The sequence below is a fragment of the Sebastes umbrosus genome, chromosome 18 (genome assembly GCF_015220745.1).
Source record: "Sebastes umbrosus isolate fSebUmb1 chromosome 18, fSebUmb1.pri, whole genome shotgun sequence".
Taxonomy (NCBI): Eukaryota; Metazoa; Chordata; class Actinopteri; order Perciformes; family Sebastidae; genus Sebastes; species Sebastes umbrosus.
Window position 1 is genome coordinate 14,108,613 of NC_051286.1, and position 25,612 is coordinate 14,134,224.

Sequence of the window (25,612 nt, forward strand, 5' to 3'; positions counted from 1 at the left end):
ATTCTTAAAAAGGATGGATGGATCTTTTTGTGTTTCTTGAAGTATTTCTTGAACTGACAGCTGCCAGGCTCATGGCTCCATCTAGTGGTCAGTAAATGATACTGAACAGAATACCTGACCTCCATGGTGTCACACATTTAATACAAATCCCCCAAAAAAACTTTGTTAGTCCTCATGAATGGTGGATAGTTTCACCCGAAATGAAATCAAAACAAAATGTTACATACATCATTTATTAATGTATTACTCACGTGTTCTCATCAAAACTCGTCACATACTGACGCTTTGTCAGACCGCTCAGCATGTTTTTTTGGTCACAGTAAACACATGCTGAATGTTGCAAAGTAAACAAAACATGTGCTTAGGTTTAGGAAAAAAACAACGTGGTTGAGTTAACAGCTACTACGTTTTGCGGTATCAAATGCCGACGGCCATGACAAAGCGTCGGTATTTGACGCCCTGGGAATGAGAACAGGCTGTTAACTCTTAGATAGAAAACAGAAAATGTTGATACAATCTCTTTAACACAGTTTATTACAGATCCAATACTCTTCTTGGAGAGCTTTTCTGTTGGGTTTTAAGCTGTTTTTTTTTTTTTAATAACACAACCTGTAATTGAGGCTCACTTCAGTAGAAAACCATGTGTCAGCTTGTCATCTGGCTCCTGCACAAAGCGCGAAACTCCGGTGTAAAAAGCTCTGCCGGCAACTTCCACCACTACGGCCTTGAAGTCTCCACACTTGGTCTCCTGAACAGAAAATCACAAACATAAATCTGTCAACAGAAGTTTGTACGTTGTATTTTTAGAAATGGAAATGTTGCCATAATAGCAGAACCACAATAACAACAGTCCTCATAAAGGTTCTTGTAAGCCTGAACTCATCTTGTAACCAGAGTGACTTGTTGAGGTTTTCTGCTCGCCACATAAATCCAGTTTAAATACTATAAAAACCACCATGAAATTTACATTTCTACAATAGAAAACAAATATTCCGCAAGCCTACAGAGTCGATCCACTCATTTACTTAAGTCTTGACCTGATATTTTAGTTTCATTCTGTATCATAAAATCATTTTGACCATGACAGTCAAACCCAGAAACCTTTATGAAAGAAACCCTGGTACCTCGACAGCTTTCCCTGTGAACTGGGATCCAGTAGCTCCACTCTGAAACGTCCTGGTCTGGTTCAGCTGGATGAGGCCTTTGTGATACTGAAGAGCCACGCGGGCTGTAACACCAGAACCACAGGGGCTCCGATCCACCTGTTTCAAAGGTTTCAGATTAGCTCTCCTCAAAAGTGTCAAATGACAAGGTGGTATTTTCTCAGCACCAGTAAAGTACCTGAGCTTCAGCGAACACACACATGTTGGCGGTGGGATCAGAGGAATAATTATCTTTGCCGTCAGTGAGGATGGTGCCATAGAGGAAGGCCAAATCATCACTGGTTGGGTGGTGCAACTTCACCTAGGAGAGAATAACACAAATAGAAAAATCAACATACGCAATGTGGACAACCCCTTTGCATATACTTGTGTTCCTAATACTTTTTGTCATGTTTTTTTCCCCAATTTGATGTGTTCAGAGGTCGGCTCGGAGCCCCAACCTCAACCCCACTGAAAAAAGCTGTAACGCTGACTGCGACCCAGTCCTCATCACCCAACATCAGCGTCAAACCTCACTAGTGGCTGAATGGCAGCAAATCTCTTCAGCCCGGTTCTAAAATCTTGCAGAAATCCTCTCCCAAGAGGGTTGAGGCTATTATAGCAGCATATTGATGTCCAGGGGGTTCTCATGAGACATCAATAACTACATATAAGTGTAGGTTTTGGGTGTCATATTTTTGGCCATGTAGTGGATTTGGGTAACACCAAACTGTGAAGTCATGCGGTGCTCAAATTTACAACTAAAAACTTCTGGATCTACAAACTTGCACTGTGCGTTACTGATATTACCAGGTTATTTTTTATTTATTTATTAAAAAAACAAACTTCAATACATACAGGAGCCATCTAAATAAATTGTCTTGTATCTTATATTCATGATTAGTAATGACTAAGCCAAATGCAAATTTTATGAATGGGAAAAAGTGCACACTGCTGTCGAATTAAAGCTGCACTACACAAGATTTTCTGTGCTCCCCTTCATTAGTCTAGAGAGTTTAGTTGTAACGTTAGTACATCCAGCAGTAAAGGTGAACGGCCCGCTGCAGACGACATGCTCGACTCTGAAGCCCCGTCGCCGCTGCTGCTCAGAGCGCAATCGCTTGTTTATTAAAAGTTTGTTAATATTTATTACGCTGCTTTATTGAATACTCGATTCTGATTGGTAAATTACAGCATTCTACGGTCTGTTATTTCTTTACAGCAGACCGTTGCTATATATAACAGACCGTTGCTATGGGCGCAGTTCTGATGTTGGCCTCTGGCGGACCGTTTTTGTGTCAAATTATTGATTTCTTAAGTAAGTAGCCATGTAATAAGCGGGATAATGTACAGCGAGCTGGTCATTGTTGGGAAATAAACCCTTTCAGGGCGATGCAAGACAAGTGCTGCATCGCACTGTTGGGGTTTATTTCACAATAATGACCGGCTCACTGTACATTATCCCTTACTGAACGCGTCGCATGTCCGAATTGCACCAAATTCGACAAAGCACTCCATGGGGTCCTCAGCAATACCCCCGCCAAGTATGAAGTCGAATGGACGAACGGTTCTCGAGATACGCGAAGGACACACAGACAGACAGAGATTCCTTGCTTTATAGTTAGATAGGGGTGTCCAGCTCTAAATAAGGCTTTATAAGTAATAAATGAAATCAAAATTCTGAATGTTATTGTGTTTGTTAGATGCACATTAAGTGTCTGCATCTACGTCTACTATGTAGTAATTTAACACAGGGTTTCTTATTTCCTGTCAGCTGTACAATATGAACTGATCACCTGAGATTTGACGGCGTTGGTCACCGCTGTGGCTGCGTCGGCCAGATCTCGAGTGCTGGACTTGGTCACATCGAGGCCAAACCTCTGGGCGTCTACGAAGGCGTAGAAGGCTCCACCATAGCTGATGTCAACCATCACATCACCAAACTTTTCCACCGCCACCGTCACATCTGGTGAAAAGTAATTAAGTGAATCATGTAGAATATAAAAACACCTGAAAACAGTTTGGTGAGTGTCCTACCTGTAGCAAACGCAAACGCTGGCACGCTGAGAAACCTCACTCCTCCTGTTTTACCATCAGAGTACTCGACAAACGCCTTCACCAGACCACAGGGACAGTGTATGTTCACTTGAGTCTCTGGCGACTGTGGTTCTTTCACCAGTTTGTAGTCCACAGCAAAGCGCCCCAGCGCGATGACGGCGTGCCCACACATGGTGCCGTATCCCTCGTTGTGCATGAACAGCACCCCCAGGTCAGCCTCGGTCAGCTCGCTGTCCACGATCAGGGCACCGTACATGTCGTAGTGTCCCCGCGGCTCGAACATCAGCACCCTCCTGAGGTGATCCAGGTGTTCCCGGACGTAACGGCGTTTGGACAGCACGCTGTCACCTTTGACCTCTGGGTAGCCGCTGCGGATGATCCGTAAAGGCTCTCCACCTGTGTGCATGTCGACCACTGACAGCTCGTCTCCCTCGTGAGGCGGTAGCTGCATCTCCATCTCGATACTGATTAAAAAATAATAATAATAATAATAACAATGCTTTATCAGAAAACTCATTTTCTAACATCATGCTGGCTCATTATTGTAAATCATCTCTTCATAGAGGTTTCCAGATTTAGGGACATACACTAAGTTACCAGTTTATTAGGTACACTTTGCTAATAAATCCTACTTTAATGAAGGTTATAAGTGTGATAATTGTGATGGAATAATTGATACACAAGTTATCTTTGGAAGGAAGAGGTCCGGAGCTGATGATGTCTTACAAAAGAAGGTTTATTGAAGCTTGATCAAGGAGAATTGACAGGTCTCCACAATAGATGCTCTCTGCGTGAAGGCCTCACAACTCTGTCCTTCCTCCCCGGTGCTCAGTGTCTTACCCCTTATCATGTTTTGACTTACTCCGTTCCTCTGGCATCTCTGACCCTGGTTGCCCTAGCGACTGGCTCTACGGTCTCCACTACAGGCACAGATAACGGTGGCTCCTCTAGACAGGACTCCAACCCAATAATGTCAACAGAGGGACACTCTGACAAACACTCTGACCTTTCTACCAATAAGAGAGGAATTGATGGAAAATTCCATCACAATAATTTACTAAAAAAGAATTATAACTTCTCCATTTCAAAACAAAACGTTTCCACTGTCCGACCCAGGATTTGTCCAGGGATTGAATTATAATTTTTTTTTTTTACAACTCTATTCAAAGAAACAAGTAATTAACAACGACATTAACCAGGGGAATGTCTTCTAAAGAAAAACATGAAAAAGAAAGCAATCATTTTAACAAAGCTTCCCTATTATTTGAAGAGGATATTGTGTCACGGTTCGAAAATCCATTGCATTTGCATTTATCACAGTTCCTGTAACATCCAACATCACAGCACTACTTTGAGAGGGCACATCTCTTTGCAAATGAAATAGAGTATTGACTGAGTTAATCTTTACATGTAAACTATTAATTCACATCAATAGTGTTTCTGAGAAAACATGATTTTCAACATATTTTATATTATCTTACACCCATAATTGACAATAGAGTTAGTAATGTTAATAGTGTAGTTAAAAGTGTTTAATAGTAAAAAGCCTTGCAAGGTTAAACCTCTGATGTCCCTCCACCTCCCACAAGTCAACACTCTTCAGGTGGTCTGTTCTCCTCAGGTGTAAGGGGGCGTGGCTTGGGGAAGAAACAGGAAGTGAATTGTTTGGGGTAGATGTTTTGGTTTTATTAGTGAGGAGAGATGGAGGAGCTTTTGACTTCGGGTGAGTTTGACTCCTGTTTTTTGTTTTTTTTGCATTGCTTTTTTCCTGTTTTCTGTTTTTTAAATTTTGAAGGGAGGTCATCTCAGCTTTTTCTGTTGGATTATTCTGTCTCATTAAGGACGTTTTGTGTTTTTGAGTTGGACAAATCTTCCAGTGGACATTCCTCCAGTTACTGATCTTTCTTTATATCTTTAATAATGTTTCTTCGCAAAAAAAGGATTTATAAAAACTTTGCAACACAATCCTTTGCCCAGTCTTTAGTTTTCCTGTCTATATATCTACTATATTGTGGTCACTAAAACCAACATGGATACATTACTGTAAGTCCTCAGAGCAGAGTTCACTGTGTTAGTGCAATGTCCTGTTGACAAAGCTGCAGGTTGAAGCTAAGAAAAACGAGAAATGTGAACAAACTCTCCAGTAAAATGCTGCAAAAGTCCAGCGATAATTAAACCAGTAAAACTCCAGAAGTTATTATATTTACCTGCTTTCTTACTTTGGTCCCAAACTGCTGCAGCCGTCAAGCCTGGTTGTGTCTAGAAGGTAACCCACAATTTGGGAAGCTCTCTCGAGATAGTTAAGGTCTCTCGCGAGAGTTTTTGCACGTTTTCGCAATTTGCGGGTTACCTTCTAGACACAACCCTCAAGCCGTTTTTGTTCTGTGCATGCGTGTTTCCGTTTGCAAAGACACAAATAAGACATTACTGCCACCCTGTGTTCTGATGGACTGCATAAACATTCAACATAGTCCTATACTGTATATGCATTAACTTGAGTGCAAGCCATTGTTTGCAGACTTTTGAGCTTGCTTTAGGAAAGTGATTTTTTTTTTTAATTATGTAGCCTATAAGCTACTATTTCCATATCAGCACTGAGAATAAGAAAGGATTTTTCTTTTTAATTTTGAAAATGTGAAGACGCCCGCTCTCGCCAATACCAAAAGTGACCAAGTTTGGCACCTTCGTTGTTCCCTGTGCCCTTTCCTCATGTTTCCTTTCTGTCTCTACTGTCAACTATTAAATAAAAATAATCCTAAAAAAGAAGAAGTAACTAAATAATTAACCTGATTGCAACAACTCTTCATGTTCACAACTGGCTTTGATCGCTTGGATCAATAAAGACATACAAATACTCTACATGTTACAGTTACCAATGTTTGATTTGATTGATTTGCATAACTGACTTTTGTTGCATAACAGAGGAGAATAAACAACAGATGGTGAGCAGGCATCAGTTTTCATTATTCATTTCATAGTTGACAGGTTCCCAGGATGCATGCAACGTCATTTATACATGTGATATGAAATAGATGAATCAACTAACAGCCACATGCTTCCTCACAGTTCACACTGAGATGATTCACAGTCACACAAAAAAAATTGTAAACATCTTGAACTAAAGCTGTAACCATGCTGTCTGTTCATGTACATCATTATCATTATTATCCAAACAGAATAAACAAATGTTTGCATCACCAGTTCAGTTAGATTTGCATAGCGGTGTGTAGTAACCCATCATTTTAAATCTTCTGCAATCTAAAAAAACATGATTTTCATATCCATTTAATCTTAGAAGAAAGAAAAGATAAAACCATTCGTACTGAAATTCAACATTAGAGCAAATATACCTGAGCAAGTGGCATAGTTACATGAAGGAATATACAGTGCGTCTGCTGCAGTTGTTGAAATATTGTTGAAATATCCCCATCTTGTTTCAGGAAAATACATCTTTCACCAAAAAAATTGTGATAATTAACAATAAAAATCTATCATTAAATGCCATTTATTGCATTCCTATTCCGATTTCACATCATGCATGGGAATGAAGCTCAAACACAATTTAAATAGTTTTTAAACAGTTCATAAAATGAATGCATAGAGAGAAAATCCTCCATTATCCTCTAAAAATGGGTAAAAAGCAAACAGGGTTAACATTTCTATTATAAAACATTATGCTGAAAAAAACATAAAGAGTTGATTATGTCTCATCAAAACAACCCTGAATGAGGCTATAATAGTGTAAGGCACATATTATTACCTGACAGTTAATAAAGGGAGACATTTATTTAACATACATGGTGCATGTGGAAACTTTTACTGAGCTCCAGTCTGTTCAGCCTGATAAAAGACATGAGCAAGTTAAAGTTGTTTAAAGAGCACCTATTATGCTCATTTTCATGGGGCATACATGTATTTTGGGTTTCTACTGGAACACATTTACATGCTTTAATGTTCAACAAACACTTTATTTTTCTCATACCGGCTGTGCTGCAGCACCTCTTCCTTCGTTACTATCTGAAACGCTCTGTTTCAGCTCCTGCCGCCGCCCCAGTATGTTCTGATTGGTCTGCTGGCCCACTATGTTCTGATTGGTCAACCAAACCAAACTCTTTGGACTCTGCCCAAGCTCCGCACTAACTAGCTTTGTTTGAGGGAGTGCCAACTGCTAGGCAGGTATTATGCAAATGTGTTACTTGGTGACATCACCATGTTACGGAAGAAAAGGCGGGACTTCAAGCAAGGCATAAGCATAATAGGTCCCCCTATATGTAAGTTATGGCATGTGTACCTTCTTGCTTAACCCTTTGGTCAGGTGTTCTGCCAAAAACTGTAAATTAACATTCAGGAAAAATGTGACTTGACTTCAGCTCCTATCAGTCTCATATGTTTCAACAAAAGCCTTCATCAGTCTCATACATGACATACGTAGCTTTATGTTGTTTCATAATGCCTCTAAAATGTACTCATTTCCTAGCAATAACTGTTTTGTTTTTTATTGTTTGTGCAATAATTGTTCCTGTTTCTTTTTGGCATTCTCAAATCTAGTATTATATCAGCCCAGTTGCACAGCAGTTCGTGAAATAGTCCCGTTAAAGTTAATGTATTGATTTGTGTACATAGACACGAATTTCACAAAGCCTAACCAAGTCGATCTTTTCCTAAACCTAAATAAGTAGTTTTGTTGCCTAAACCTAACCAAGTGGATCTTTTCCTAAACCTAAATAAGTGGTTTTATTTTTAGAAGAATGGAGCAGAAATTGACACATGCGTCATGTGTTGTTGGACATTTGTAGGAAAACGCACAAAAAATACCTTGTTGAAGTTCGAGCTGAGCGTCACAAAAAAAAGGTAAATTCGTGACTATGTACACAAATCAAATAGATTAAATTTCGTGACTATTTCACGAACTGCCGTGAGACTGTATTGTGTACACAGGACCATAAAAGTGCCTCACAAGTCAAATAATATTAGAAAAGTCCCTGGGTTTTTGTAGTGCTATAAGGGAACATTAAAAAGGGGATTTCTGCATGCAGTCTAGTGTTCAATGCAAGACATTTCTTTGGCAGGCCAGAGTCCAGCAGGTCATGCAAACTGGTGCTTATAGAAATCAGTTTTTAAGAGATCCAGGTTGTGGGTTTTAAAATCTGTCAATTCAAAAAGGCCCATCGTCTGGTTTCGGTGTGACCGGCTTAGAGGCAGCGACTGAGTCTGACTGATTTTTCACTCTGGCCCTTGTCGGTTGCAGTGAGAGTCTTCTTTTTATCGACAGCAGCCTGAGGATCTCGTTCACTTGAGACTCGAGGACCGACAGGCGGCCGCTCAGTTTCTGAATGTCTTCCTTCAGCTCCAGCTTGGCCTCATGCAGGGTGGCCTGAAGGAGCGCTTGTTCAGACACCGGCTGAACAAAAGAGTGTTTGAGAGAGTCGACCCCGAGACTGTGCTCGAACGGGTTTCTCTCCATCGGGCTCCTTTCCATCGGACTTCTCTCAAAGGAGCTTCTTGAATCTCCGGCTCGGTCGATGCGTAGATCGCTCTTCGTGATGCCGCTGTCACAGGAGTCCGTTTTGTGCAGGGCGCTTATCTCTTCACCTGCCTCTCCAGCACTGTTGCCCCCCTCTGTGCTCCTCGTCTCTCCGCTTTCCTCCAAATCCTGGTTCTTGTTGGCGGCTGCTAACTGCTCTGAGGACTGTGACCCTTTCGTCCACTCTTCTGCTTTCTGCGGCTTCTTTTCTGGCTCGACAGCAGGAGGCGGTGGTGCAGCTGAAGCGGCGTTTTTGAACTTTGCCCAGCCTCGAGCACCTCTGCTGCTGGCGACACCACCTACAGCTCCCTCTCCACCAGCGCCACCGCTCCGTACAGGGCTGTTGACCCTCTGACAAAGCTGACTCGTTGCACCAGGCCTCGCTGTGGACTCCCCAGCCTCTTGTGTGCAGCTTTGCTCTGACGTCTCGGTGTGGACGAACGTTTGTGGAGGTGCGGCCACGCTGCACCCGTTGCCTGCGTTCCCTCCTCCCGTGCAGGGCGCATTGTTCTGCGCCGTGGAGCCGTACTCCTGCTGCTGAGAAGATGCAGACTGACACTGAGTGTAAGAGTTTGATTCGGAGTGATGGCGGTGCTGCGGCGGCTCCACCTGCAAACAGTTATGATCAAAGTAGGTGCGAGACTCTCCCGACGGTTGAGCGTCTCTCTGCTGCCTGAACCTCTGGAACAGCTTGCGGACTGGGTGGTCGTCAGGAATGGAGAGAGTCACATCGTTCCTCTGATGCTCCTGCTCCCTCTTCACATCAGCAATCTTTCTGAAGATGACCTGCAAGAGGGAGAATCTGTGCGTGAGGATGTGGGACGTTCACACCGAGGCCACATTTTAAATTACACTAGCAGAGCTTTACTCGGAGGAAACAGACCGTACATATATAATGCAGCTTTAAAGCAAGGGTTAGACCTGTTGAAATATTAAAGAACTGAAAGCAGCAATGCACTAGGGGAACCGTTAATGGAGCAATAATGAAGTAATGGAGCGATCTCTATCTAGGTCCTGAGAGTTTCTGAATTCCCTCAGAAGACAAAGAAGTGAAGTTGATACAACTTCTAACCTTAAATCTATCTTGTTGAAGAGACTGTGATGGTAACTATAAATGCAATAACCTCTGGTGTTCATAAAAATAATTCAAAATTCAAATCATTTTCACGTGTGAACTCCTTTTGGCAGTTATATTAATGTTTCATCCCCCATGTTGAATGTTTACAAGACTTTAGAAATTCAACATTTAACTCATCCGTGGGTTCATCTGAAACTACCGGTAACACTTCTTATAACTATCATTAATAAATGGTAAATTGATAGTTAATTAAGATTTAGTTAATAGTTATTTACTATGATAATTAATAATGTTTACTAATTATTAGTAATGCTATAATTCATGTTATTGTAACAGTTTATCATTGCACACATTATAACATTTTATATATTATATTAAGTATTTTTTAATGATTACTAAATGATTTGTAAACCTTTAAGAAATCATTTGTGAAATATCTATAAACATTACATAGACCAGATATTTGTAACACTTTGTTAATGGTTAATAACTCGTTTGTAAACAGTCTATAAACATTATTTGGATGGCTATTAGAAAATTGCAACAAATGATTATAATATGTTGTTAAATGGTTAATAAATACTTAATAAAGCACGTATAAGCATTATTTAGATAGTTAATACTTTGCCAATGTTTAATAATTGTTTTCTGGTCCATAATACCTAACTTAGATTTTATGTTTAAAGCTACAGTGTGAGAGAAAACCTCCATTACTGGAAATTTCTCGGTCTAATCTTGATCCAATTGCCCAGTTCATCTCTACAAGCTCTATTATGGTAAAAAATAAATGTTTAATCAGATCAGCTGCATAAAACGCAAAAGAAAAAGACACTGAAAACGACAGGAAAAGGTTAAAAATGTTTCTGTATAACCCATAACTGATAAAAAATAAATCCAATACATTTGAGGAATTGCTTTCGGGCACTGATTGTACGGACTGTAACATCTTTAGCTTGTGTCCGTGTGCAGTTTATATTCACATCAATGCAAGTTCACGCAGTACATGCCAGTAAAGAGGGCAGAGAGTAAATCTTAAACTCATGAAGGCACGAACTGTTTCTAAAGCTGCTCAAATGAATAATAGATGGCTTTGTTTTCACTGAATACATTTTAAGTACAAGACATAAATCTTTCAACATGTAGCCACAATTTGCCTTGAAAATGTTTAGATTTAGAGCTGCTTCACTGACTTTATGATTTCTGTATATATTATTACATAAGACCTCTTATAATGGAGCTGTAAGACACTTAAAGTATATAGTTACTTAAAATATTATAAAATCATTATAAACCTGCGTGTTTCTGTGAACATGCTGTTACGACTGTTTGCTTTGTTAACTTGAGGCACAGCCCTGAACTTTTCTAGATACAGAGATTATATAATATAAGTATAAGTAAATGTGAGTCTGTTGAACTCATCATAAAAGTGCATGTTTTAATTTATAACATCTACTGTACCTCAGAAGTATCTCTAGTTCATACAAGCCAGCCATGAACAAAGAGCACAACGACCCATGTTGACTTTAAAGGGAATATTCATTAAGAATTAATGTGATGTTCTTCCCACTGGATAATATTACAGCGATATATGAGCAACTCACTTTCAAGACTGCAAAGAAATACATCTCAATGCCTTAATGGGATTAATGTATGTGTATCCTAGCGAAGGTTTATCAAATATTAATTAGAGTCTTAGTTGGAACCCAGAGAATAACTTTTTCTTATTCTCACTACATTTTTGTGATTGTTCTTTTGCCAAATAACCTTCTGAAATGTTATCGTTGTATGTGCAGAGTTATTTAAAGGTTGGGGGTTTGCAATTTTCCCCAGAGAACACTTCCACTAAAGGAAATAAAGAATTTCAGTTGCAGGCACAAATGGGTTAGGAGTCATTTTTTACCCGTTTTCGTAGATTGCAGGTGAGGATGAGGTTGCGGGAGAACGTGTTGGCGAACGCCGTGTAGAACTCCAGCACCCTCATCAGAGCTTCTCTCCTGATGACCTGCAGGTCGCAGTAAGTCAAAGCTCGGACATTAGCACATGCCCGGGCCTGCGTGGTCTCTTTCCAGAACACGTCTCCAAACACATCACCTTTACCTGGATGGAGGCGGACATGATCACTGTGTTTATAACAGGCAGAAAGTGTTGAATTCTTTGACATGAACATCTCATGTGATGTTTTGTTTTTAAAGGAGAACACAGGGGCATAGTAGTAAACAGAAATTGTGGATCTATAGCATACAGAGAGCTTTCAGTGAAAGAGAAAACTTATAATAGGAATAAAAGTGTCTATATTCAGATAGCCTGTAAGTATAATGGGCTGAGGAAAAAGTTCAAATGCATCTTTGAACTGAGACAACCTTTGCTCTAGTTTTATCTATACCAATATGCACAGATAAACGTTGACCCCGGTCTGTGTCATAGTATTGTGTTAGATTACCTAGTATTGCGATGACCTCATCATCCTGGATGACTTTTATACCGACAGGCACAGATAAAACCTGACCCGGTCTGTATCATAATATTGCGTTGGATTACCTAGTATTGTGATGACCTCATCATCCTGGATGACTTTTATACCGACAGGCACAGATAAAACCTGACTTGGTCTGTATCATAATATTGCGTTGGATTACCTAGTATTGTGATGACCTCATCATCCTGGATGACTTCCAGTGAGCCGGAGACTACAAAGCAGAGGGTGTCGACGCTCTCTCCGATATGGAAGATGAGGTCTCCGGGTGCACAGTGCGTGGTCTGAAACTCCACAGCTAGAGAGCGTAGACAGCCGTCGCTCGCCAGACGGAACGCTGGGTGGTCGTTGAACACCTGCCGGTTGAGGTGGACGCAGATGTCGGCCCGCATGTCTTTGGGACAAATTGAGAGAACCTGAGAGAGATGATGAGATATCAGAGCAGTTAATATGTCATCAAAGAAGAGCTATTATGCGCATTTCCAGTTGCATACGTGTATTTTGGGGTTCTACTAGAACATTTAACATGCTTTAATGTTCAAAAAACGCTTTATTTTTCTCGTACCGGCCTCTTTTCACCCTCTGAAACGCTCTGTTTGAGCCCCGCCCTTCCCAAAAAGCCCAGTCTGCTCTGATTGGTCAGCTGGCCCACTTTGTTATGATTGGTCAACCGAACCAAACTCTTTGGACTATGCTCCAGCTCCGCTCAAACTAACTTTGTTTGAGGGCATGCCAAACTAGCCGCCAGGCTAGTATTATGCAAATGTGTTACTTGGTGACATCAGCACGTTACGGGACTTCAAGCAAGGCGTTTCGGGCAGTTCAGGAGCAGTGTCTCTGTGGGAGAGAGTAACTCCCTTTGGCGTAGACTTTGGGCTTTGTAACTTTACAGACCTTCTACATGCACAAAAAACTATATAACACACTAAAGGAATAAGCACAAAAGCATAATAGGGTCCCTTTAAGGGAACATGCATTAGCTATGTATCATATATCATATATATATATACATGTATATGCAGTATATACTGTATACTGTATATATATACTGTATATATACCCATTTGTGGTACTGTAAGCATTTCCAAAGCAGTCCAGCTAAAAGTAATAAGTAAGTAATTTTAAAAAGGTAAAAATGTACCCTTATCCATGTGTAGGATGTGGCATAAAAAAAACAATTCTAGTCACTCAAGATTTGAGTTTCCAGTGGAGGATTATTATAAAAAATGACGTCGGTGTATTATAGAAAATACAGAGACACACTCTTGCCTTCCTCAGGGTGTTTTTCCTTTCCTTTTTAAAATGAATTATAGTGATTATTAAACTATCAATCTGCTGTTACTTTGGCGGTAGCTCATCCAAAATATCACTTACTAACATGTTATGATTATGAATAATCTGGCATCCCTTTCCAAAGGTGCACAATATCCAGCAAAGTTTCAGTGAACCCTGAGTGTCAATGAGTGCACTCAGTGATCTGTTGTTACCTTTGTCCATCTGTCAACCCGTATGTTTTTTATGATACTAACAATGATAATTATACCTTATCTGTGTCGATGCCCTTAGACATGGCCCAGGTGGAGACGATGAAGTCCATGACCCTCTCACTCAGACCTCTGGGAACCTGATAAAGCTTCAGGAAATCGCGCACGTTGTTGAGCATCTCATGGTAGCGGTTTGTGTTGGTGTACATCTGCTGGAAGATGGTGGTGACATTTCCAAAGATGGTTGCATACAGCAGCGCTAAAACAAAAGATGAAGAGCAAAGTCAGGTACAAACAGACAACATGAGAAGAACGATATGTTTTATTCTAGGAAACCATTTGGGGTCATTAGGAGTTTGGTTCACATGAAGGTCTGAAATGTTTTTAAGTAATAACAACTATATTTATAGGATTTGTACTCCAAACATTCTTAAGGCATTTCACCTCAAATATGGGTTTCATTGTTGTGTAAATTAATTTTTTATTACATATTTAAGTATTTTAATAGATTATAAGCATGTTTTAAAGAGGTTTAAAAAAATTTAATTTACAAAAAAAGAAAATACATGTACCCTTTAACTTGTATCTTAAAAGAACCATTATGTTTTAGGAGTTCACAAGTGAAATTATTTTAACATATAGAGGTACTTTAATGGATTATATGCACGTTGTAAGGAAACATAACATGGAAGGAGATGGTTATCATGGATACATAATGAGGGGTGATTTTCATGGTTTGGTCAATTTTAAGGATGTTTTACCCCTTAAAATATGAAAACCCATAAACCTATATGATAAGATTCATAGTCTCCCTTATTGACTATTCCATTACCTTAATACCTTAATATATAACCATTAATTTATCCATTCCTTTTCCCCTTAAGCTTTTCATTTCCTCCTTATTTGGTTACAATTACAATTTTAAGGTTGATACCCATACAATATACCCGTATTATCTCTCAAAAATACCATTTTATATTACAATCCATTATCTATTCATTTATCCCTCAAAATCCCTTTACAAATACCTTAATTAAAAATTCAATGTTAACCGTATAAAGCCTATCATGTGAAATAATCATCAGAAAATTATAATTTTTTCCAATTGAGTTGATACTAGAACATTTTAACAAAATAAAAGCATATTATGAAATTTCAATTTGCATATATGATTTTCTGTTTGCATCATTGAGCGGTGGATTGAGCGTTTGTAATGTAATTCATAATGCACATTTCCTAAGTGAGAGTTCTGTGCTGCAGTGACCTCAAAGAGTCAGTCAGTATCTTTTATCGTGAGGTTTTACCCACTCAAGAGGAAAGAGTCGTCTCCAGTCGCCACAGCAGGATCGCAGAGGTTAGGGTACATATCTAACGTGATGGCTCATTGTCCTTTTACTACACTCCAGCCTGCAGGCAAACTCTCCCTTTTCCTCTTATCCTCTCGCATAATTACTGTATCTGTAGCATGAGATTTATGGGCGGTAATTGAAGCCGACACTTCAGTGTGACTGAGTGATCTTCGTGATCGAAACACCGCCAGAATAATGGGTGTTTAGTTTTGGAAGTACAGACCTTGAAGCGTGGCTGTCAGTTTGTGTTTCCCTCACTGTTTTTATTGCATCACTTTACATGCTGTTTTAGAGGAGAGGGTCAAAGGTCGGTGAAGAAAGGCAAGTCGTGACTGTAAGCAAAGGCTGACAGTGGACGCAGTGACGCTGAAGGTGGAGCTATTACTGTAACTGCAGTGGCTGATGGAAATAATACAGACACCTGCATAAAAATAGATTTCTATTTATATGAAGAAGTTCAAAGTAAATGAAATTGGTTTGTCTTATTGTTTCAGATATAATAACTTCACACAAATCACTTTTTAAGGTGAATAGACTCGTTTTTGTGACTGAAACATTTGGGGTAGATGGGATTAGGTGAATTTAATATTCACCACTCCCTAAATTACAGGTACATTGAGTATAAAGTTAGACACTGAAAGAGACTGTTTATAAGCCAGTAGTGTTATACAACATGCTAAGGTCTGTAGCAGCGCATCACTTGTGAGTCCCTCTTACACAAGACTCGACATAATAAGCTTGATCTGATTTACAGTCGCGTCCTATTCAAAACCGCTGCTCCACTGGATCTGAATCAAAATCAGAACATATACAGAATGTAAAAAAATATAATGTATTGTGCTTGTTGTAGATTTAAAAAGAAAATCTTTCAGATTGCTTTTACTGCAAGAAAATAGTTGTCCCTTGTATTTTTCATTAAGCATCAGCGACCAAGCAACAACAACAAATTAAAGTAGAGAATGGGCCCAAAAAATGTCAATATGAGTGAATTAACACAAAGACAATAGTGATGACCAACCTTCAGACAGACTTACATAGAGCAGGCTGTCTGAACATGTCACTTTTTATTATCGACAAAGCCGAGTCCTCTCCAGTGCTTCAACCACAGAGGCTGCAGCTAAATGTGAATTACACGACCAGAGTCAAGAGAGCCTGTGAATTACTGAACACTGTTGAGTGTAAAGAATATACAAAATGATCTATTATTAAAATTAAAATAAAATATCAAAATAAGATTTAAAATGCCAGTGAAAATATCTGTGATTGCATGCAAACCACATCAAGTCAAGATAACATTATCTAAATTAGTGTACAACAATGTTGATCTGTTGCTACACCACATATTTATCAGTAAGAAGAAGCAGCTAAGAGTTGATGATACTGAGCTTGAATTTGACTTTGCATCTGTGCAGAAAGAAACCTGCACATCTACACCATATGTTGCTTTACTGGCAGCTGGCATACAATCAGCCGGGCCGCAGAGCACATTATCGTGATTAGCATGCAACCAGATTGTTTTGGCTCCTGCAAGGTTGTGCTGGCACATTATGAATGGATGAACGCATGAATGAAATGGAATCAAAAGATGTATGTATCGTCTGCTGTAGAGTGATGGGAAGATCGAAAAGTGGCGAATGCTGTACAGCTGTTGTTCTACCGAAATATCACTTCCCATCTGCAGCTGCTGACATTAACTGGTAGCTTGTGTCACTATAACAAGTGGCAGATAACCTCTCTTTATAGGCAGCTGTCACTGTCACACTAATCACTTTGTTCTATGTAGCTGGGCTGGCTAAATATTAGCCCTGTATGACTTGGTTCACACAGAAAGTTTCAATGACAAAACCATAAAATTGTTAAATTCTACTTTAAGTTTATATTGAATTATTTTTCTAAAGTTGATGTTTGGCACTTTACAGATACCGTCTTAAATGTACAACCTTCTCACTGCCTTGAGCATCAACTTAACCTGACAAACTGGTGTATGTCTGTTGGATGTGGCATCTGCCAGTGAAACATGCCATTTTAGACAGTGAGTGGCATATGCCAGTAGAAATTGGTATGTCACAAACGTAAAAGAATTCTAGTGAAGAGAGCGTACACAATCATATTGCCTTCATGCCACTGAAACAACAGTGGAGCTGCTGTTCTTTTGTCCTCTGCTGTAGATTTATTTAGACTGTCAAGGTTGTACTGTACGTCCATTGAAGAAGAAAAACAGCGGCCACTTTGATTTAAGCTGTTCTGAAAAGCTTCACTTGAATTTCACTTGGCAAACTGTCCACCGGCCAATGATACGTTTAGGGTTTGTGCTATTTGTCAGAGGCTTGGAAGAACTGCAGGAACAATTGTAGGCCTTGTGCTGTTTAAATGTGTGTCTGTTCATGTGATAGAAAGAGCTTGAGTGTGTATCTGTACTAGATAGCTGTGTGACTCCATTTACTGCTTCATTAACCCTCATCCCACCAACCTATTTAACATACAAGGACTACCAACTGGGGGTCCCAAGAATAAACTACTGTAAGAAACAGCCATCATAGTAAAATGTTAACTTATTTCTTCCCCAACATTATTAGTTATGTAATTTATGTCATCTGAAAAAACAAAACAAAACAGATTAATATTATTTTAGGAAAGTTACAGTTAATTTGCATATTGTGTAAAACGAAAATAGACAGAGCACATGAGTAAAATAGTGTCTGCTGCATCTGTGTCCGTCTCCTTCAAAATGACTGATAGTGTGATACTTTAAATTAGGACCCATGGCAAACATTTTATTAATCTGTTCTATTTTATCTATTTAAACTGCATAGGCTGCAATTTCGTGCTTTTGACTGGAGTCCCCCCGCTCTATCCAGTTGGTCGCTATATTCGACCCAGTCGGTCGCTATACTCGACCCAGTCGGTCCTTATACTCGACCTAGTCGGTCCTTATAATCGACCCAGTCAGTCACTATACTCGATCCAGTCGGTCCTTATACTCGACCCAGTCAGTCGCTATACTCGATCCAGTCGGTCACTATACTCGATCCAGTCGGTCTTCATTCTCGACCCAGTCAGTCACTATACTCGATCCAGTCGGTCTTTATTCTCGACCCAGTCAGTCGCTATACTCGATCCAGTCGGTCTTTATACTCGACCCAGTCGGCCACTATACTCGACCCAGTCGGCCACTATCCTCGACCCAATCGGTCCCTATACTCGACCCAGTCGGGTCATATGCCTGAATACAAAAAGCACCATCACCTGTCAAAATGCCACGTTTAACCACCACTCATACCAAGAACAGTAATTTTTTTTTATCTGCATCTTGTTTTTTGCATTATCCCCTTTTCCTGCTGTACACTGCAAATGTCCCCACTGTGGGACTAATAAAGGAATATCTTATCTTATCTTATAATGATATTATTTGTTATGTAATATTAAACTTAAACTTGTTTTCTAACGTGATTTAGAAAAACATCACAATTTCACACTACTTCTTTAGATTTTATAAAATGTTTGAAACACATAATTGAATACTTACAGCCCACCATCATCATAGCCACTGAGAAAATCTTCTCTCCATCTGTAGCTGGAGCGATGTTGCCAAATCCGATGGTGGTGAGACTCGTCATGGTGAAGTAGAGAGAAGAAATGTACAGTGTCTCCTTGTTGGGACCCCCCTCCCACTGTCCTGTACCACTGGCGTTGTAGCGGTAAGGAGTCCCAATGCTCAGGGCCAACTGGTAGAGCCAGCTGTCTGTCTTAATGGTGTTGGTGGTCTCATCGATGACCTCGTAGTCCCCGATGCTGTACCAGATGCAGGCCAGCCAGTGGGCCACCAGACCGAAAACGCACACTAGCAGAAGCAGGACGGCTGCTCCGTATTCCAGGTAATGGTCCAACTTCCGGGCCACCCGGCCCAACCGGAGCAGGCGGACCACCTTCAGGGAGCTGAACAAACTGCTGAGACCCTACGAGAGACGGGAGGAAGATGTGAGTCAAATGAATCAGCAAATATTTTGATGATCAATTAATTAAAGCCACAAAAATTCACTTTAATTATATACCTATTACACCTATTTTCTGGGTTTTGTAGTCTATTATGATTATAAACTGAATATCTTTAGGTTTTAGACTCTTAGCTGGACAAAACAAGCAATTAGTTTATGTCAACTTAGGTTTGGGGAAATTGTGATGTGAAGTTTTACACTGTTTACTGACATTTAATCGAGCAAATGCTTAATTAAAGCAACAGTATGTAAAATTTTGGAGGATCTATCAGCCGAAAAGGAATATAATATTGATAACTATGTTTTTATTAGTGTATAATCACCTGAAACTAAGAATCGTTGTGTTTTCCTTATCATGGATTGGATTGGATTGGATGAATTGATGATGAAAATTACTACAAGTTGTAGCCCTGCGGCATTACATTTTATGGTTTAAAAGGTTTCCCTTATGGATTCAATAAGTGCTGATATTGTTGTACAAAGCCATTTCTCCACTCTTACAGTTAAATTAAAACACTAGTCTCTATACCTGAACAGGACAGGTGATAATTCTTTGCGGATTTGTCACTATAAGTGACTCCTTTAACATTACATGCAGTCATTTGATCCATTATCAATATAAAAAATATGAATCATAGCAGCTTTAAAAAGAAAAAAAACATGTATTTCCTTACTGGGAGTAGAGAGTCTTCTGCTCGTGTGGTATTCCTGTGGAAAATTGAAGACTCGCGGAGATGACTTGCTCGAGAAGAAGATGTGATGACCTCCTTCATAGTAATCAGAAATGTTTTGATTTTCATATGCAGTGTTAAGTACCAACGCATAAGACATTTTAGCAATAAAATAACAAAATTTCACTCACGTCATTTACATGTTCAAAGGCGTTGATGATGTCGTAGGGCAGACAGGACAGCAGGTCGATGACGAACCACGTCTTCAGGTAATTCATCCGTATGAGCTTCGCGTCTGAAATGACCTCCCCGGCAGGACCCACAAAGGTGGTGTGGAAGTTGAGCACAATGTCAATCAGGAAGATGACGTCCACGACGCTGTCCAGCGCCAGCCAAACCAAGTTGTTTTGCTTCGTCTTAAAGGAGACGTTGTAGGGCACCATGATGGCGGTGTAGAAGGTGAAGATGAGGATGACCCAGTCCCAGGTGGTCTTGAAGGTGCAGTAGTGGAGGATGATGTGTGGGGGGGTCATAGGGGCCTCCTGTTTGTACTGAGGGAGGATGTCTGACCCCAGCTGGAGAGCCTTTCATTGAGAGGGAATATTTAACATTGTGAGTACATGAAGGAACTGTAGTTAAGCACCTTAATCTTTAAAAATGTCTGTGAAATGCTGAACAATTTTGGGGTGGATTTTTCCTTTATGTTGGTAAGTATATTAATTTTAGACTCTTCTGTCTTTAGGGCACTTTCTTGATTTAGTTTGAGGTATTTTAAGTAGATACATAGCATTTGAAACCAAACTCTTCTTTTAGACCTGGACGCTGCTCACCTCAGCCAGTCTGGAGGGCTTGTGGCTGACCTCCGTCGTGCTCAGCGGTGCTAACTGCTGCACCAGGTTGCGATTGTTGGTCAGCGCCCGCGTCAGCCTGGCAAACTTCGTCCATCCTGCTCAGACACAAAAAGAAAGACAATTTTATGCAGGCACGCAGCACAAAATATGGATTTTCATACAAAATTTTCCAACATTTAAAATTACATTTTTTTTTTTTTTTATATCACCCATAACAATAGTGACTGCATTACTGAAATGTAAATAAAATGTTTCCCACAAAATTATTTATTTTCTCCAGCGTCAACAACCATACAGGCAGGTTTAAAAGATACCTACAGTTTAGAAAGTCATTTTTCCAGGACTGTTCTTGGAAGAAACTGCATTTCTAGGACTTGAAGGTGTTAAAATCTTCACTGCAAAACTAGTCAAATTTTGTCAGCTGGCTGGGGACTGATATTCTTTTATTATCTCTGCGTATAATCAGTGTTTTCATACATTTGCCATCCCCATGTGGCCTGAGTGTCCTTTGTTTCTGCTTGATGTATGAAAAAGTCTTAGTGGCACACTTAATCCCCTGGGACATGGCACCCTCAGAGACCAGTGTTCACTGACCCGCGCACGTAACACCTGGACAGTTGTATGTTACAAGCCAGGAAACAAACGTCTGTTAAGTCACAGCCACTCATGTGTGCTTGAGACTTTTTCGGCTACACTGCACCCTCCATGGTGTTGTTGAGCTTTGGCTGGACCTTAATGAGACATTTACTTGGATGTAAATGTGTGTTCTAGTGCATTAAAATGCCAGGATGAGCTCTAACAGTTTATCATGATTCCACTGAAATGCTGAATGCAGTCTGGTTGAAACCATGTGGTCTAGATAGAAAAATCTGATCTGTCTCACCTTTAGTTGCTTCATCTTCTATTGGCTGTTTGAAAAGCGTAATGTCCCTGAAGGTACAGAGGAAAAGCACCACCTTGTTGTTCTCATTTCTGATTGGAGCGACCTGCATGTAGAGCCATATTGGTGTTCCTGTAGGAAGCAATTAAAATGAGAGTTGAGAGAAAGCAAACAAACGGGACAAATAGGAGTAAATGTCATCATGCATTTGATGATTTTAGTGAAAACATATATGGCTCAATAGTGATACTTACTATTCTTTGTATAGAGCAGCACCTCATAGAAATGGGACTCATAATTATCAAAGGCCTGTCTGATGTTGTCTATAGTCTTCTTATCAGTCAGGTCACCATACATGAAACTGCAAAATAAGAGAGGACGAATACCAAGAAGCAAAAGGGAGCGTGTTATTTTTAGCTGGTAACCAGGAAAGAAAGGCAAAAGATAAAAGAGGACCCATCATGCTTATTTTCAGGTGCATACTTGTATTTTGAGTTTCTACTAGAACATGTTTACATGCTTTAATGTAAAGAAAAAAAGACGCTTTACTTGTCTCATACTGGCTGTGCTGCAGCACCGCTTTTCACCCTCTGAAACGCTCTGTTTGAGCCCCGCCCTTCCCAAAAAGCCCAGTCTGCTCTGATTGGTCAGCTGGCCCACTCTGTTGTGATTGGTCAACCGAACCAAACTCTTCAGACTCCGCTCCAGCTCCGCTCTAACTAGCTCTGTCTGAGGGCGTGCCAAACTAGCCGCTAGGCAGGTATTATGCTAATGTGTTACTTGATGACATCACCATGTTATAGAAGACAGAGCGGGACTTCAAGCAAGACATTTCAGGCAGTTCAGGAGCAGTGTTTCTGTGGGGGAGAGTAACTCCCTTTGGCGTGGACTTTGGGCTTTGTAACTTTACGGACCTTTTACATGGACAAGAAAACTATGTAACACACTAAATAAAAGGGGAAAAGCATAATAGATCCCCTTTAAAGACAAACATTACTACTTTTTCTAAATTTCTTTAAATCTGTATTGGAGTTGCTGCAAATCAGTGGTCACACTTTCCAGAGATAACAATAGCAAGATTAAGGATTTTTGGAGGTGCTGGAGCTGTGATTAAATATGAAAAAGAAAAAGCATCTGCACACTCTGATCTGTGAAATATATTACTTATAGATGCAAGCTTTCAGAGACCTTCTTCATGCATCAACATTAACAAAAACAGTATCAGTTACTTGATGATTCCTGGACCTGCACCACTAGATATGAAGCCAATCAACATATACTGTATGTCTTAAATTATATAAAATATAAACCACCCCACTGCATTGTCACATTCAGGCCATTATACAACAAAAACTATCTTACTTGCATGCGCTACTTCTGTGCATGACTTCAGCTCTGTGGTATCCAGACAGCTTGCAGAATCCATCGTTGCTGTAAACGACCGGCCACTCCACGATCTGTGCGTTTCCCAACAGGAAACTGGTTTCTGCAACAAAATACAATAAAGCTAGTCATGACTAATAACACACCGGCAGACTAAAGTGCACCTGTTGATCAACATTTTGGGGGTTTGTCAGTGAAAGCCGGAGCATCCTTATGATCATCACAACTGGAGTTATGCAACTGCAACCTCATTGAAACTCCACTGATTTGTGCTGTGTTACCATTGATTGATATTTTTGCCAATTATGTTGTAAATTTCAACGAGAAAATAGTTGGTCGAGTCTGATATGTTGATATTTGTTTTACAATTTACAATCTCCCATGAATCCTGCTGACCAGTGTCATGCAATAGAAAAAAACCTCAGCATATACAGTATGTAAATCCTAGGTTCATATCACTATAAAGCAAACTCTCCCACTACTAACATTATTTTAATAATCATATATAATTGAAACAATATCATTAATATGTAAAGCAGCAGTAAACAGTGCTACTCAGACGAGTCACTGTGCAGGAAGAGTTGTTGATAAAATGTTTATGGTCCACCCTTAATGTTAATTAAATATTGATGAGGAGCTGCAAAGTTCTCCAGCTTTGCAGCAGTTTGGACAGAGCTGCTGTCTCCTGAGAAAAGACTGAGGACATATTGTCCAATTTATACAGTCAGCAATGAAGCTGTCAAACTCAAAGCATCAACTGCAGGTTTATCTTGAACTTGAGGCTTGGGTTTATGTTGTAATCAATGCTCTGCAGCCGTTTGCAGTTTTTCAGCGTCTGTGAGATTCAGACAATATTGACTGAATTTCAGATTATTGTCACAGACTATATTTTGTCTAAAGTATACAACAGTAATTTAATTGATGTTGCATTATCTTTATACAACTGTTTTTCTGACATTTTGCACTTGTGATGAAAACAATCAATCTGCACACACACTCAGCCTCACTCTCATGGGGAAGCTATTACCTGCCACGCAGACTGGCAATCCAAATATTACATTTTTAATACAAGTATTATCTTTCTGAAATATAAAACAACAAATACTACTGCAAAACGATACACTAGTTAATGGGACACTGCAAGAGATAAAATAGCCTATACCATAAAGTGCAACTGAGTCACCATAAACACAAATCACATTATACATCTCCTAAAAGAAAATTAAAAAGGCGTTTGTAAGAATCCAGAAGAACTCATCAGAAATAAAGGAGATTTTTATTATAAAGGTTAGCCATCATAAAATAAGCAATAAAACATAAAATGGACTTCGACAGAGCAGTAAATCGTCCTGTTTCTTAATGATTATAGTCATTAAGAAATCATATAATCATAATTTATGATATATTATGGTTAAGAAATATATCATAATTTATGATATATTAATGTGAAAACATGGGTCCCTGAAGTAATACTTCATAAATGCACAAGAATGCTGAATAAGCATTACTTAACCTTAATTAACCACATATTATTGCTCTTTGTGACCCTTATTGTAAAGTAGAAACATTAGAGTAACATTTCATAAATACACAAGAAGGCTGAATAAGCATTACTTAACCTTAATTAATAATGTATATGTTAATACCTTAGTTAACATGAACACCGTTAGTAAATGCTTATTAGACACTTTAGTTACTGTTAATAAACTGTTAATTTAGGCTTATTAGTGCATTAACTAATGTTAATTAATGTACCCACTTTAGTTACTGTTAATTAACTGTTAATTAAGGCTTATTAGTGCATTAACTAATGTTAATTAATGTACCCTTATTGTAAAGTTTTACTGATATTAGTATAACAGTATATGTCTTTAGGGGTATTTTAAGAATAATCTATTATATTGACTTTAGTTTATTAATCCAGGGAATTTGGACATATTGCATAACTCATCAGTGTGCATATATTTCATTGTTAGGTAAAAAAAATGTGGAAATTACAATAAAGTCTTGCTGCTTTCCATCAAAAAAACATGTGAATAACATTAAATGTTTACTTTAGCATCCCGTGGAGGCAGCCCCCGTGTGGTACCTTGATTGACATGCCAAATCAACATTCATTCATTCTTGTTTTCCCTTTTTAGAATAAAAACTCACCACTGGAGCGCCGGACAATGTTTTCCAGAAAAGTGTTCTGCGGAGCCACCAGTCCTCTCTTGCCCCCATGCATTATGAGGGATCCGGACAGAGACTCGGAGCTGCTCGGTGGTCGTGCTGATGATAAATATAATATAATATAATACCCCCCTCAGCTCTGCTGTCTGCAAGACCAGAGCGTGGACCACAAGAGTCAAGTTCACCAGAGTTATGACGTACTTCCGGACTGAGGTTCTACAAATAAAAGTCTGTGCCCATGTAAATCATATTACTATATATTTTCTATTAACTTATTTGTTGATTTAATTTATTATTACTCTCGTATTTTTGTACTGTTATTTTATTTATTTTTTTGTTATGTGTGTTTTTTTTTGTTTTTTTAACTTTATTCTTTCTTTTTATCATTATTATTATTATTATTTATTTTCTTAAAGGGACTGTTTTTAACTTTTTACACATATAAATCTACTGGGCCGGTGTCCCATGCGCGCAAGCGTGTGACTACGCTGTTCAGACTCAGACTCCAATACAAACTACACGGAAGCACCAAAACCGCAAAGTTATATCTAG

General features: G+C 39.4%; 2 protein-coding genes and 1 long non-coding RNA gene across 5 annotated transcripts; 1 reads left to right on the forward strand and 2 right to left on the reverse strand.

Annotated features, from left to right (window-relative positions):
- Nucleotides 1-30: 30 nt before the first annotated feature.
- LOC119476930 (trans-L-3-hydroxyproline dehydratase) lies at nt 31-5,825 on the reverse strand. Of its 2 annotated transcripts, none has more exons than XM_037750603.1 (6): nt 5,408-5,825; nt 3,180-3,664; nt 2,939-3,108; nt 1,342-1,464; nt 1,125-1,262; nt 31-748 (listed from the first exon to the last, which is right to left on the reverse strand). In XM_037750603.1, exons 2-6 carry the CDS (start codon nt 3,655-3,657, stop codon nt 623-625), a joined length of 1,035 nt encoding a protein of 344 aa, XP_037606531.1. In that variant the 5' UTR covers nt 3,658-3,664; nt 5,408-5,825; the 3' UTR covers nt 31-622. The 2 variants fall into 2 exon arrangements, with proteins under 2 accessions (XP_037606531.1, XP_037606532.1); XM_037750604.1 differs by having other exon boundaries at nt 5,420-5,493.
- On the forward strand, nt 4,817-18,814 carry LOC119476932. 2 transcript variants are annotated; one of them, XR_005204134.1, is made up of 3 exons: nt 4,817-4,923; nt 13,842-14,047; nt 18,683-18,814. It is a non-coding gene; the product is annotated as an uncharacterized LOC119476932 (long non-coding RNA). The 2 variants fall into 2 exon arrangements; XR_005204135.1 differs by lacking the exon at nt 4,817-4,923 and adding an exon at nt 11,501-11,816.
- LOC119476931 (potassium voltage-gated channel subfamily H member 5-like) lies at nt 8,122-25,115 on the reverse strand. The gene is made up of 12 exons (XM_037750606.1): nt 25,043-25,115; nt 22,868-22,991; nt 21,760-21,866; nt 21,509-21,637; nt 20,605-20,720; nt 19,966-20,358; nt 19,778-19,870; nt 18,635-19,064; nt 13,819-14,018; nt 12,439-12,691; nt 11,703-11,899; nt 8,122-9,510 (listed from the first exon to the last, which is right to left on the reverse strand). The coding sequence occupies exons 1-12, from the start codon at nt 25,113-25,115 to the stop codon at nt 8,356-8,358; spliced, it is 3,270 nt and encodes a 1,089-aa protein (XP_037606534.1). The 3' UTR covers nt 8,122-8,355.
- Nucleotides 25,116-25,612: the final 497 nt, after the last annotated feature.

Coding starts and splice junctions, on each gene's coding strand:
- LOC119476931 (XM_037750606.1), bottom strand. CDS start 25,115: ATGCATGGGGGCAAGAGAGGACTGGTGGCTCCGCAGAACACTTTTCTG. Junction 21,638..21,759: donor GCTGCTCTATACAAAGAATA/GTAAGTATCACT, acceptor TGCTTCCTACAG/GAACACCAATATGGCTCTAC. Junction 20,721..21,508: donor AGAAGATGAAGCAACTAAAG/GTGAGACAGATC, acceptor GTGTCTGAGCAG/GATGGACGAAGTTTGCCAGG.
- LOC119476930 (XM_037750603.1), bottom strand. CDS start 3,657: ATGGAGATGCAGCTACCGCCTCACGAGGGAGACGAGCTGTCAGTGGTC. Junction 1,465..2,938: donor CCAACGCCGTCAAATCTCAG/GTGATCAGTTCA, acceptor ATTCTCTCCTAG/GTGAAGTTGCACCACCCAAC. Junction 1,263..1,341: donor GTGTGTTCGCTGAAGCTCAG/GTACTTTACTGG, acceptor CCTTTGAAACAG/GTGGATCGGAGCCCCTGTGG.